This window comes from Clarias gariepinus, chromosome 8 (genome assembly GCF_024256425.1).
Source record: "Clarias gariepinus isolate MV-2021 ecotype Netherlands chromosome 8, CGAR_prim_01v2, whole genome shotgun sequence".
Classification (NCBI taxonomy): domain Eukaryota; kingdom Metazoa; phylum Chordata; class Actinopteri; order Siluriformes; family Clariidae; genus Clarias; species Clarias gariepinus.
The window spans coordinates 35,636,479-35,649,441 of record NC_071107.1 but is presented as its reverse complement, the minus strand read 5'-3'; the positions used below and the strand labels follow the sequence as shown (position 1 = coordinate 35,649,441).

The 12,963-nt window shown below is 37.7% G+C and overlaps 1 protein-coding gene across 1 annotated transcript in view; it reads right to left on the bottom strand.

Moving 5' to 3' along the window:
- Positions 1-5,675: 5,675 nt before the first annotated feature.
- Positions 5,676-12,963, bottom strand: part of LOC128528954 (collagen alpha-4(VI) chain) — a 35,643-nt gene continuing 28,355 nt past the window's right edge. Inside the window, exons 38-43 of the mRNA XM_053502171.1 lie at positions 11,935-12,597; positions 10,414-10,510; positions 9,934-10,289; positions 9,409-9,579; positions 7,022-7,063; positions 5,676-6,329 (exon numbers count right to left, since the gene is read on the bottom strand). Of these exons, the coding sequence (XP_053358146.1) occupies positions 6,148-6,329; positions 7,022-7,063; positions 9,409-9,579; positions 9,934-10,289; positions 10,414-10,510; positions 11,935-12,597 (1,511 nt within the window). The 3' untranslated portion in view covers positions 5,676-6,147. The remainder of the gene's footprint in view (positions 6,330-7,021; positions 7,064-9,408; positions 9,580-9,933; positions 10,290-10,413; positions 10,511-11,934; positions 12,598-12,963) is intronic.

Sequence of the window (12,963 nt, the reverse complement as noted above, 5' to 3'; positions counted from 1 at the left end):
ACTCCACCATAAGAAAGAGACTGGGCAAAAACGGCCTGCATGGCAGATTTCCAAGGCGCAAACCACTTAAGCAAAAAGAACATCAAGGCTCGTCTCAATTTTGCTAAAAAACATCTCAATGATTGCCAAGACTTTTGGGAAAATACCTTGTGGACCGACGAGACAAAAGTTTAACTTTTTGGAAGGTGCGTGTCCCGTTACATCTGGCGTAAAAGTAACACAGCATTTCAGAAAAAGAACACCATACCAACAGTAAAATATGGGGGTGGTAGTGTGATGGTCTGGGGTTGTTTTGCTGCTTCAGAACCTGGAAGGCTTGCTGTGATAGATGGAACCATGAATTCTACTGTCTACCAAAAAATCCTGAAGGAGAATGTCCGGCCATCTGTTCGTCAACTCAAGCTGAAGCGATCTTGGGTGCTGCAGCAGGACAATGACCCAAAACACACCAGCAAATCCACCTCTGAATGGCTGAAGAAAAACAAAATGAAGACTTTGGAGTGGCCTAGTCAAAGTCCTGACCTGAATCCTATTGAGATGTTGTGGCATGACCTTAAAAAGGCGGTTTATGCTAGAAAACTCTCAAATAAAGCTGAATTACAACAATTCTGCAAAGATGAGTGGGCCAAAATTCCTCCAGAGCTCTGTAAAAGACTCGTTGCAAGTTATCGCAAACACTTGATTGCAGTTATTGCTGCTAAGGGTGGCCCAATCAGTTATTAGGTTCAGGGGGCAATTACTTTTTCACACAGGGCCATGTAAGTTTGGATTTTTTTTCTCCCTAAATAATAAAAACCATCATTTAAAAACTGCATTTTGTGTTTACTTGTGTTATCTTTGACTAATAGTTAAATGTGTTTGATGATCAGAAACATTTAAGTGTGACAAACATGCAAAAGAATAAGAAATCAGGAAGGGGGCAAATAGTTTTTCACACCACTGTATAACAATTTGCACGTGTGTACATTTTTATATCATCACCGTCATGTTTCTGAAACTGATGTCTGACCTACAGTACAGGTCAGTGAACCTTTGAATATTATAATTTCACTTTTTTAATTTTTATTTTTACATCCCTGTAACTCATCAGTTAAAAAAAAAGAAAGTGTGACGATGTGTGAAAAGGAAGAGAAGACAAGGTAATTATGGAGCTGCTATCTTGATCCGGACTGAAACACTCCTGCGTTAAAGGACACGCCTCCCAAGGACGTCCACTCGGGTATCTCACAGACGCCAGGATCTCCTCTGGGGGAAATGAACCTTTACTTTCACCAAGGGCTGCAAAGATTTCACATCAGCAATAATCCAGGACTTGCTAATGAGAACGTCATAACGGGAACATTAATTAACATTGACTTTCAGTGAGATGTGAAGGGATCACTTTTTATAATCTTATACATTTTTGTACGGCAAAAATGAAAAGAAAAAGATGATGCGTGTATTATTTGTTTTCTGCTAACAATATAAATCCCTTCGCTGTGTTTTTTAGCACTAATATCAGTTTACATTAGGTGTATAAATCCGAGTGAACGTGCATCGTGTGTGTAATCTCTGCACTTTTTTTGTATTGCTTGTTGAATTATTTTAAATATTACTTTTTACCATTTTGTCTGTATTATAGATTTTGTACTGCACCACATTCAAGGTGAAACAGTTTTGCTTTCAGGATCTGAAAGAGCCAAGTGCATCTCAAAGGCCTGAGTGATATAATGATCATATAGTGATGATTTATTTTCTACAACAGCAGCTCTGATTTTAGTGAAGGTTAATAACACATTATCGCTTTGACAGTTAACAACTTGCACCGCTTGTGTTTGCTCCCCATGAACAGCTTTTTAAAAAAGTATAATCTTTGATGATTAAAGTTGTATTGAAGGAGTCTCCAGTGTCAGTGCCTTGTAACAGTCTAAAGTAATGCTATAACTTGAATTACATCTTTTACCTTCTGCTTTTTCTTTGTTGTTTAAGGCCTGTTTTTCGCATTTCTTCATAAACCAGAAAAAAACTTCCTTTAATCCGACGTTGTGCAGTCAGAGAGTGAACCCGGTAGCAGCGGGCTTTCATATCCAGTTCCCGACACACTGCCCCCACAGGTTAACACACAAACTACAATTTGGGCTGCAGGCTGACGTTAGACAGAGACAAACGAATGCCGGTGTAGAAGTCAATCAAGCGCTACCACAAGACACAACATAAACATCTAGGACGTTCAGAGCGAGTTCGTTTATCCAAAAACTTAACGCCGGTGTGAACAAGGTCTAAAGGTTGTTGGAATCAATTAAGTTGGTTCCATTACTGTACTGTAGGTCTCATTCTCCCTCATCTGCCTGGCATCTTAAAGCCGATTTTCCAGTCCAGCCTTTTTCAAAAAACGTCTAATGCCTTATCTGATCTTGTCTAGACTTGATCTGTGTCTAAAACTCTTTGTCTGCTTCATCCGGTACTTCTGGTACACTCAGTGCCGCCCAGCATTTACTTTAGTTGGAGTTTTGTAAGTTAAATCACCACTACCACCTATAGATCTCTCTCTCTCCTCAGCTTAGCTGTTCTTAAAAGTCAACTTTTCAGTCCAGTCTTCCTAAAAAACAACATTAAATGCTTCCTTCACTGATTAGTAACTCCCCATTCTAAAAGCTACTAATGCGCTACTTGCTCAATGTAAACTAACACCTGCACCAATAGATATTAATTAGAAAAGATAAAGTGAATATTTTTACTGGGATTAGCACATATTTTCACTTTCACTGAAATAACAGCGCTGAAGTGGTATAAGTGAATTTAGACAAAACTTAATCTTTAACCTGATCTACTTTTTTCACTCTCTGATTATTGAACAGGGAGTGTATTTGGCTGATGAGGTAGAACTTAACGTAAACAAGGCATAAAATAATCGACCTTACAGAATGTGATTTCTTTGTATTAATAAGTTAGACAGAGAGTTCTGCTGTACAGAAAGACAGACAGACATGTACGTGGGCTTCAACCTAAAATAATAATAATATCACTGATTATCAAAGCTCATCAAATTATTTTCAGCTTTAACTCTTTAAGTACGTGTATTTCTACAAACTCTTTTCCTGTCAATGGCAAGTACTCATTCCTAGTTCATATACCAGGCGTTTAAAAAGGACCTCCGTAGTGGCCGTGTAGAGCAAGTTATGGGAAAATATTCATTGAATGAAACTCATTATTATTCTCACTCATGTATTCATTTCCTAAATCTCGCACAGTATTGTGTGGTGTTCTTCCCTCAGAAAAGCGGTGTGAAATTTCCCATGAACTAAATCCGTTTTTTAAAGACGTGCTCCACTAGAAAAACACTGTCTTTGATGTTTACACATAAATACAAGGCCGACATTAAGCAAAGAACTCCTTGGGTACGTACAGTACAACACACTGGTGGCGCCAAACAAGAGCGCGTTAACGCACTACTGTACGCCGCGGAGAGACTTTCTGAAAGCACTGTATAACTGACATGGTGCTGTGTATACGAGGGTATACGAGGATTAATATGGCTTTAACTCTGCATCCTCACACATACTCTGTAGTTGATTTTTCTATACCAGCATGACGGATGATGTTGTATTCTTTACTGAGGGAGCATTTATTTATGTAAAAATATGTTCATTACTCATTTTTGCGTTTAGGTCTAATAAAAAATTACTTTTAAAAAGGAAATTGAATTCTGAAAGTGATGAAGGAATTTTTTTTTTTGACAATTCCAGTATATATTTCTTTATATATATATAAGTGAAAAATTAAACATTTAAAATACTGTGCCGTAAAACAGCGCTTCGTTGCCGTAGTGACTAGTGACGGAGTCGTTTATGAACGATTCGTTTTTTTTTTTTATGAATCTTTAACGTGACTCCTTCATTTTCCACTTGGCGCGCATGCGCAAATCATCGCCAAACCTCCGTAGGTTATGTACAGGAATCAGAATTGAGCGAGTCTTTCTCAATGACTCTTCTACCCCGAGTCGTTCGTTCTTTTTGTCACGTGACTCCCATAGACGCTTTGCAGTGCAATAGATTCAAAAGAACGAACGACTCAGACTGGAAGATATAAGAGGTGAGCTTTTCATTCTGTTTATTATAATATGTCCTTAGCTGTATTGTAATATTTCATTACTGGAACTATAGTCAAAAATGGTGTATGTAGACGTATTGGGGGTCTTTTTTATTTAAAATGCAACATTTTATTTAATTTTATCAAAAGAACGAAATAAACTAAATGACTCAAAAAAGAGGCGTTCATTTTTAGGAACGAGATTCAAAGAACCGAGTCACTAAAATGATTCGAACTTCCTATCACTTGTAGTGGCGGTTTTGCAGCAGTTGGGAGCAACAGGAATACTGATTTCATTAAAATCGCATTAATTTTGTCTAAAATGAGTTTACTAACAGGTAATGCGTTTTACTTTTTTAAATAAAACATTAGTTAAGACTTAATGTTATGTTAAAAGTAAAATAAATAAAAAAAATAAAAAACATGGGCTGGAACTAATCGTAAGCTTATCATGCTTCGTTTTGAGTATTTTCTGCGCAAATTGGTTGCAGGTTTCAACTGCGCAAGTATTTTTGACTGGCACGAAGCTTTGAAAAGCGGTTGGAACTATTTTATGCGCATTTTTCTTGCATCTATTCAGGGTGGATTATATACATTATTTTTAAAATCAAAACGATTTGTCTGAGGGGTGCACGTGTGTCTTTTTTCTTTCTTGTTACAGAAGATTAAGCAACACCTCCTGATTTGAGAATTTATCCAAGCTGAACTTAATCAGTATTAATTACCAGTAAATGTTTGTGTTTTAGTATTAATGACTGTAATTAAAACTGACAGTGAGACAACAAAAGCAATTCTACACACATACTGTAGTTTCTGGAATATTAAACAGATTTGGCCAAAATCTGTACACACAGTCCAGGGAAATAAAAATTGTATGATTTTATATTATAATATATATATATATATATATATATATATATATATATATATATTATATTAATGATATTATGTGTATCAATATGTAATCGCATTAAATTTAGTATACTTTTTTTTACATTTATATATATATATATATATATATATATATATATATAATATATAAAAAAAAATTCTTTTCCTGAATTGTGTCTACAATTTTTATTTGTACTTAACTGTATATATACTGTGTGTATCTCTCTTTCTCTCTCTCTATATATATATAGATATATAGATAGATATAGATACACACACACACACTCTCTCACATATCAAGATGTTTTTTTTTTTTTTTTGTCTCTGTACATGCATCATGTAAAAACTACTGAACAACTTTCAATCGGGTGTATTTGGCCGAGCTTTAGTTAACATATAAGCTTAGTTTCATCGCAATTGGCTAAGGGAAGAGAAGATATGCTACTTTTAAAAACACCTTTGAAAAAAATGACCTTGAAAAAATCATTAGTTCATCTCAAAATTCAACAGATGGTGCGGTACATTTCTTTTAATACGGCCTCATGAGTGTGCGATTGAAATCTACTTAATAAACACGATCATAGCACCTTGTTTTCGCGCACTTCACAGTAACACATGAAAATTTTAGCTCATTTTAAAACTTAACTGATGCCGCTGTACATTTTTTAATACAGGCTTGGGAGTGTGCAAATAAATTCCACTTGAACGCGGGCACATTATTTTATTTATTTATTTGTCATGGACATTTTAACACCAGACACATGACTTAAAAACTCAAAAATGAGACAAAGCTGAAGAGTGAAGTTAATTTTCTTTATACACACCAAACCATCATAAACTTTCACAAGGGCACATTGTTAATGATTCAGGATTCAGTAAAGTAGAGAAATCAATAAATCAGGCCTAACATTTTTTTCTGTATATATGTTACCAATTATATTTAATCTCGGTCATATTATTTGTAATGAAACATGTAATAATGTTCTGTCGCTTCTGTTCATACAGGCAGTGAATGAAACGGAGTGCATCACTGATTCCTGCTCTGTGCTGCCCTGGTGTTTATATTTAGTCATTTGGTGTTAATCAGGAAACATAGAAAAATACAACATTTGAAAAAGTTCTGAATAAAAGTAATCAATTAAATTAACGGCTGTAAAACGAAGCGGATGTTGTTGTAGTGCGGTGCGTTCAGAGCTTCTTCTTGTTTCTCAGACAGCGAGCTTCACACTCCTCCTGCGTGTCGAACCTGTTCCCGTTGCCCTCGCAGCCTCCGTACCAGAAGCGGCTGCACTCTCGCTTAGACGCATCGTAGCGCCATTTCAACATGAAGTTAAAACAGCTGCCCATGTCCTCAGCGAGCTGGCAGACGTCTGAGCGGAGAGAAATCAACATTTACTACGTTTACTGTTTCTAAAGATTACTTGTAAGTAAACACCATTAAAAAAACAATAGTTCATCCCTGACTTGGAGAGGAAGTCCTGATCAAGATGCATCACTGCTAGACAATTTCTAAAATCACATCTATATTTTTGGTTGTCTTTAGAAATATTTGTTTTTATTTATTTCTTAGTACAGAAAAAAAATATGACTGTTAATCTGTTAGCAAGCTCAGGTGAGGTTAAAGTTATATTTCATCTTTTTTATTTCACCAGCAAATCCCACCTTCTGTGTCCTGGTTAGAAGGACCTCACATGTCCCTTTACAGACTAAATTACAACCTAAAGGTTTTTCTCCCTCTGTGAGATCCCTAAAATCTCTCATATTGTTCTGTGTATTGCAGTAAATAAGGGACAGACCCTTCCCCAAATCCATTGTACCATGGCATGGTACTCTCCATGGTACTTTACTGTGTAAATGAAAGCAGGTGATATTATGTCTTGTCATGGATCAAATCTTTGATCTCTTTGGTTAAGATAAAGGAAAATCTAAAGGGGTAAGAAAATATCCTTTCTGTTTTTTAGGTTTTCTCCGACTCTGTAGGTATGCAAATGAAACACTGTTATTGTGGGATTTTGTTTATGTGTTTAATAATAATAAAAATTATTAAAAGTGTGTGAGGTACCTGTTGTGTTTGCCGGTTCATCCTTAAGAAAAACTTGAGCCCCTATTAGAAAAATTAATACGTTAGTGTTTAAAAAGTGGTAAAATCTTTTATTTTAGTTTTATTATACAAGTGGAACCTTGAATTACGAGCATAATTTACTCCAGAAGTGGGGTTGTAGTTCAGAACACTCATAAACCAAAGCAAATTACCCAAAAGAAATAATGAAAATTCTAATTATTCGTTCCACAGCCCAAAAAAATAAATACATAAAAATAATTAATACAAAATATAAAGTAAAAATTAAACAAAATAACCTGCACTTTACCTTTAAAAAAAATTCTGACATAAGTGTTTCCTTTTATGCGCGCAGGCGTTCTGTGTGTGTGTGAGTGTCTGTGTTTACGTGTTCACATTAACGGAAAGACTGTTTTGTCAGAAAAAATTAACAAGGAACATCGCTATAAACACTGGCGTGAGCACATACTAATGGATAGTATATATACTAATATAGGGCAGTGTTTCCATTAGAGCCGTGGTTCTCAAAGTGTGTGGCGCGCCCCACTAGTGGGGAATACAGACATGACAGGTGGGGCGCAATGAATGTGAGGGAATTAGTGGAAAATAATAGGACAGTACCTATTCTAATTCATGCTTTTCTTTATTGACAAAAAAGATCGGACATTTGAAACTAAACAATCACACGCAAAGAAATGGATCATTAATACAAGTAAATTAAAATAACATCAGAGAAAAAGTGGAACCATAGTGCAACAATAACGGTTTAACATCGGCATGTTAATTGCAGAGGAACAATATATAAGGAAAAAATCGGTATTATGTATGTCATTTCATTTATTCCAATGTGTATGCTGATGTTTCTGTATTTTTGTTAAAAATAAATATTTTATCAGGCAGTACTAGTCTGGCATTTCTAGTTTCCAGTGTGGTAACAAAGTTGCTATTTGACCCTTCAGGCGCTGAACAGAAGGGAAGATCAATATCGTTCTACGCTTTTTGTTGCTGTGCGGCATTTTGCGATGATCCCTAAATCATTCGTTGCGCCGTAGAGAATAATGGTGTTTATGCTTTTAAACATGTATAATTTAAGGCGGATGTAGCTTAAAGACAATGTAGAGAGAAAAATATATGTGGGTATCTTATTTGCGGGTTTATTTATGCTGCTATTGAATTCGGAGACGCGAATATCAAACTAACTTTACCGCAGACACAAACCAGGTCAGTAGCGTACTGTATGTAACATCAATGAATACATTTGTTACATGGACCAGGTGATTCAACCCTATCAGCCCAATCAACCAAAAATTCAGCCGAAAGGAAAATGATGAAGCCTATGTTGCGCTTGGATTCATGGTGGAGATGGTGAGGGCAGAGGAGAGACCTCTGTGTGTTATGTGCCTTAAACCGCTGGCAGCAGACAGTACGAGACCCAACAAAGTAGGAAGACACTTAGTGATAACACACCCCAGTCACGGTAATAAGCCACTCGACTTCTTTGAAAAAAAGCTCCAGATAATTGATGAAGTAAGCCTGTTATAACAATTGCACGTTTATTTTATCTGTTTTGAACGTGGTGTTATTTGATCTTATTGGTTTAGAAATTGATATTTCAATAAATAGTAAACTTGGCTGATTTCGTTATCATTTTGATGACAAGTGGGGCTTGAAAATTTGCCCATCGCCTTAAGTGGAGAATGACAGAAAATGTTTAAGAACCACTGCATTAGAGAAAGAAGTGTGTGTGTGCATGAAGGCAAGAGAAGGAGGGGTGTGTGTGTGTGTGTGAGAGAGAGAGAAGCCGAGAGGAGGAGTGCGTGTGTGTATGAGAGAAGGGTGTGTGTGTGAAGGGGCACAGTGTCGAATGATGTACTGTACACACATAACGGCATGCTGACATACAGAGAGAGAGAAAATGGATTTTGAATCTCTCTAATGAGACTTTTTTTGCTTTACATGCGCACATGTGTGTTATAATAAACAGTACACGCACGCTGCACACACACGCATACAAACACAAAAAAATATTTTTTTTTACGCACATGGTCACAGTGTTATAGTAAAAAGTACCCGCGTGCACGGATGTTAATTATACCAGTGGGAGACGGGCACTAAGACCGAGCAGGGGAGACGATTACCCACAATTCCGCAGCACAAGAGAAAGAAAAACCATTGGCTCAGTTGTGATCATGTGGTGCTCGGCATTAAAACAAGAAGACCATGCGTGATACATGATACTGGGTACTCGTAAACCAAAACTTTTCAAGACAAAATTTATTAAAAATCTTTGCTCATCTATCGGAACACTCGAAACCGGGTTACTCTCAATCGGGAGTTCCACTGTGTATATGTATAATATACAGACAATAAATGAAGCACTGCATACTCACGTAATGCCCCACATATCTCCTCGCACTCGGTTTCCGTCAGGAAGCGGTTGTCATTCCCGTCACACCCGCCATACCAAAAGAATGTGCATTTCTGAGTGTTTTGGTCGTAGTACCATCGGGCCTGGTAATCCGAACACAACCTCCCCGTGTCCTTGCCAAGCAAGCATCGGGCTGAATCGCAAATAACAAAGTGTGCAAAGCAGTAAATTATGATATATAGTAAAAGTATAGATAAAATAATAATAAACACAAGAAAGGACTAAAGGTCGGACATCAATACCTCCTGGCCCATCAGAATCGAGTATTCATCAGCGTGATGGTATAACCAAAAAAATTATCATTCTAAACAAACTTAAGAGTTGCGTACCAAGGTATGTTTAATAGGAAACATCATTTTGACCTTATTAGAAAACACACGCGTTTAATCTCACGTGTTACCAAAATGACTGTAACCCCCAAACTGTGCCGTTATTTTTAAGTCTAAATTCATTTCACATTAAAAATAGATTAAACGGTGGAACACACCATCTGATGACTCTGACTGCTCTTCATCCTTTTTTTCAGCCATCTCGCTCTTTTCCGGCATCACTTTGCTGTCCACCTCAGTCTGTTCGTTCGCCTCTTGGTCCCGGTGTTCGTTCACATAAATGTCCTCGTATACGTCAGCAAATATCTCGGGGTATATTTCCGGACGCATCGTAAACACTTCAGTGTATTTCTCTGTATACACCTCCGTGTACGTTTCCGTATATACCTCCGTGAACACTTGGGGAGCCAGTGCCACGTTGTCCTCGTAGATCTCTGCGCTCGCTTCGGTGTAGGTCTCGGTCACAGGCTGAGTTGCCATAGTGAACTCCTCGGTCGTCTCTAATACTTCATGTCTGACAAGTAGAAGTATTTGCCCATGTGTCAAACAGCCATAAAACAACACCTTTGACTAGATTTGAGTATTTCTGCTATAATGACTAGAGGAGAATAGATTGCATTGTATTAAAAACATCTTACCTTTTTGTTGGATGAACAGCAGGCAGTTGGCCAACCTTTCTTGGAACAAATGTGCTGCACTCATCGTTTAGAGAAGAGGGTTTGGGAAAGAAATCTCCTGTAATCAGACAAAAAAGAAACAAAATGAGATTTCTATGGAAAAGAAAAATTCTACAATCTCAGTTACAGATCGCGGTGCGCTACCAACATCTGAATATCAAAACCTACAAAAGGGGTAGGGCATTTTTATATTTAGCTCCAAAGCTTTGGAATAGCCTTCCAGACAGTGTTCGGGGCTCAGACACAGTTTTCCTGTTTAAAAGTAGACTCAAGACGTATCTCTTTAATCTGGCATACACGTAATTCATCTCATAACCTCATACTCCAGTACATCTATTCTGAATGGCAACTACGCTAATTCTTTCCATCTGTTCTTTATTTTTCTACCCATCCCGAGGCATCTGGAGATTGTACCAGCTTCAGTAGACAAAGGCCAACTGAACTTTCTAAATAAATTCTATCCGTTATCACCCACTTGAGGATGGGTTCCCTGTTGAGTCTTGTTCCTCTTACGATTTCTTCCTATTGCTATCTCGGGGAGTTTTTTCTTGCCACTTGCCATCACCCTTAGCTTGCCCATCAGGGACAATATTATTATTATTATTATTTTTTTTTTTTTTGATTTTTTTCCAGATTTTCTCCCTAATTTAGTCGTGTCCAATGAAATTTTCTTTTCAAATTTTTATTTTATTTGTGTGAAGCTGCCTCGAGACAATGACCATTGTTAACAGCGCTATATAAATCAAATTGAATTGAATTAAATAGGTCTCTGCACAGTTTGCACACGATAAGCTAAGATTGATTAAAACAGAGAGTCCGACATGTTGCCTGATATCGATCACAGTGAGTAGCTGCGTAAACTACTGTGCTACTCATTCACTTACTCATTCTGTGTAGTGCTTGTCCTGTACTGAGACCTGAAGCCTATCCCAGAAGACTTGGGGCACTAGGTGGGGTATACACTGGACAGGGTGCCAATCCAACGCAGGGCAGAACCCACACATAATAAGCAATTTGTAAAGGCCAGTAAACCTACCCTGTAATGTCTTTGTAGGAAACCAATCAAGCAAGAGGGGAACATGCAAATCCCATGTCTACGGACCCAAAGGTGGAGCTTAAACACTCGGGCCTGGACCTGTATTTTGCCGCTGTGCCGCCTTATAGTGCTACCCGGGTAAGTACATATATTTTTTAATTTCATGTATATGTAGGAGCTCAGAAAATGTGGCATCAGAAGTAAATCATATGTCAAAAAAGTATACTGAGGAGTAAACTGTGATTTCAAACATACGTTGAAAACAAATCTTAAACTGCCTTATCAGTTCACAATCTATATTTCTGTTTTAACCTTTTTGGGGAGGGGCTTAAGGACTAGTACAGAAATTAAACCACTAAATATAGACACGTCAATATTTCTGCATCTTTTGAGCTGACTCTAAATACAGCGCGAGGTAAGTAAAGATCCATGAAGACGTCTCTTACTGGTGAGCAAGCGTAGAAAAGCTCGTAAATATTTCTGAGCATACTCTCGGTCCTTGAGCCCCAGCTGTCCCAGGGGTATATGGTGTTTCTCCACTGGTGATGTGCTCAGACCTTCCACCTGCTTCCAGTCGAATTTTTCTCCTACGGTCAGCGTGACCATCACGATATCATTACACTGAGAAAGCGTGGAGATGTATTTCAGCTCTTCCTTGTCCACAAATCTCTCAGATTCTTCACCGAGGATGTTCAGGACCATCCGCTTCTTCCTCGGTGCCTGTGCTTCCAGGAGGACTTTGTTCATCATCCAGTCCAGAGCCGACTCGAGACGTGGAGAACCGCCGGCTTGTTGCATGTTTTTTGAAATGTGTCTCTTGATCAGGGAACGGTCTTTGAACGTTCTGAGTCCGAACACTTCCTTAACGTTGGAGTTAGGGTAAGTGGAGCTTTGCTGGTACACACCGATCCTGGCCTTTCTGTCCTCTCGGGTAGGGTCGTTACTCACATCTATTACATCCACGACAGAAGCCAAGAGCTCCTTCACGCCAGAGTATTGATGAGCCTGAAGATCATAAGAGGAATCCATCATTACGGTAAGGTCCACATCCAACTCCTCAGGCTCAGGGTTTAGGATTACGTCACACGTCTGGTCTGGGTTGCATCGATCTGCAGAGAGAGTGGAGAAGTTCTTAAGTGATTGAAAAAAAAAGTCTGAGTCTCAGTATTTACAAATGTCCAACTTTGAAATAAAAGCCTGAACTGTATTTATTAATTATTATTCTTTTTTGGAAACTATAAACTTGCGATTGTAACATTAGCTGCATCATGACAGTTTGTCTTTATACTGTAGCATAAAAATTGTTTAATACCAACATATTTTCCCTTAACACTAGAGTAATGATAGACAATCACATGATACTCATTTGGAATATCAACTGTCATGGCAACTTTGGAGGCATATGACATCAGGTGTAACATACAGTATTTTTGTTATTTGTGTATCTAATAACCTGAAAATGTTTGTAGTTCTGA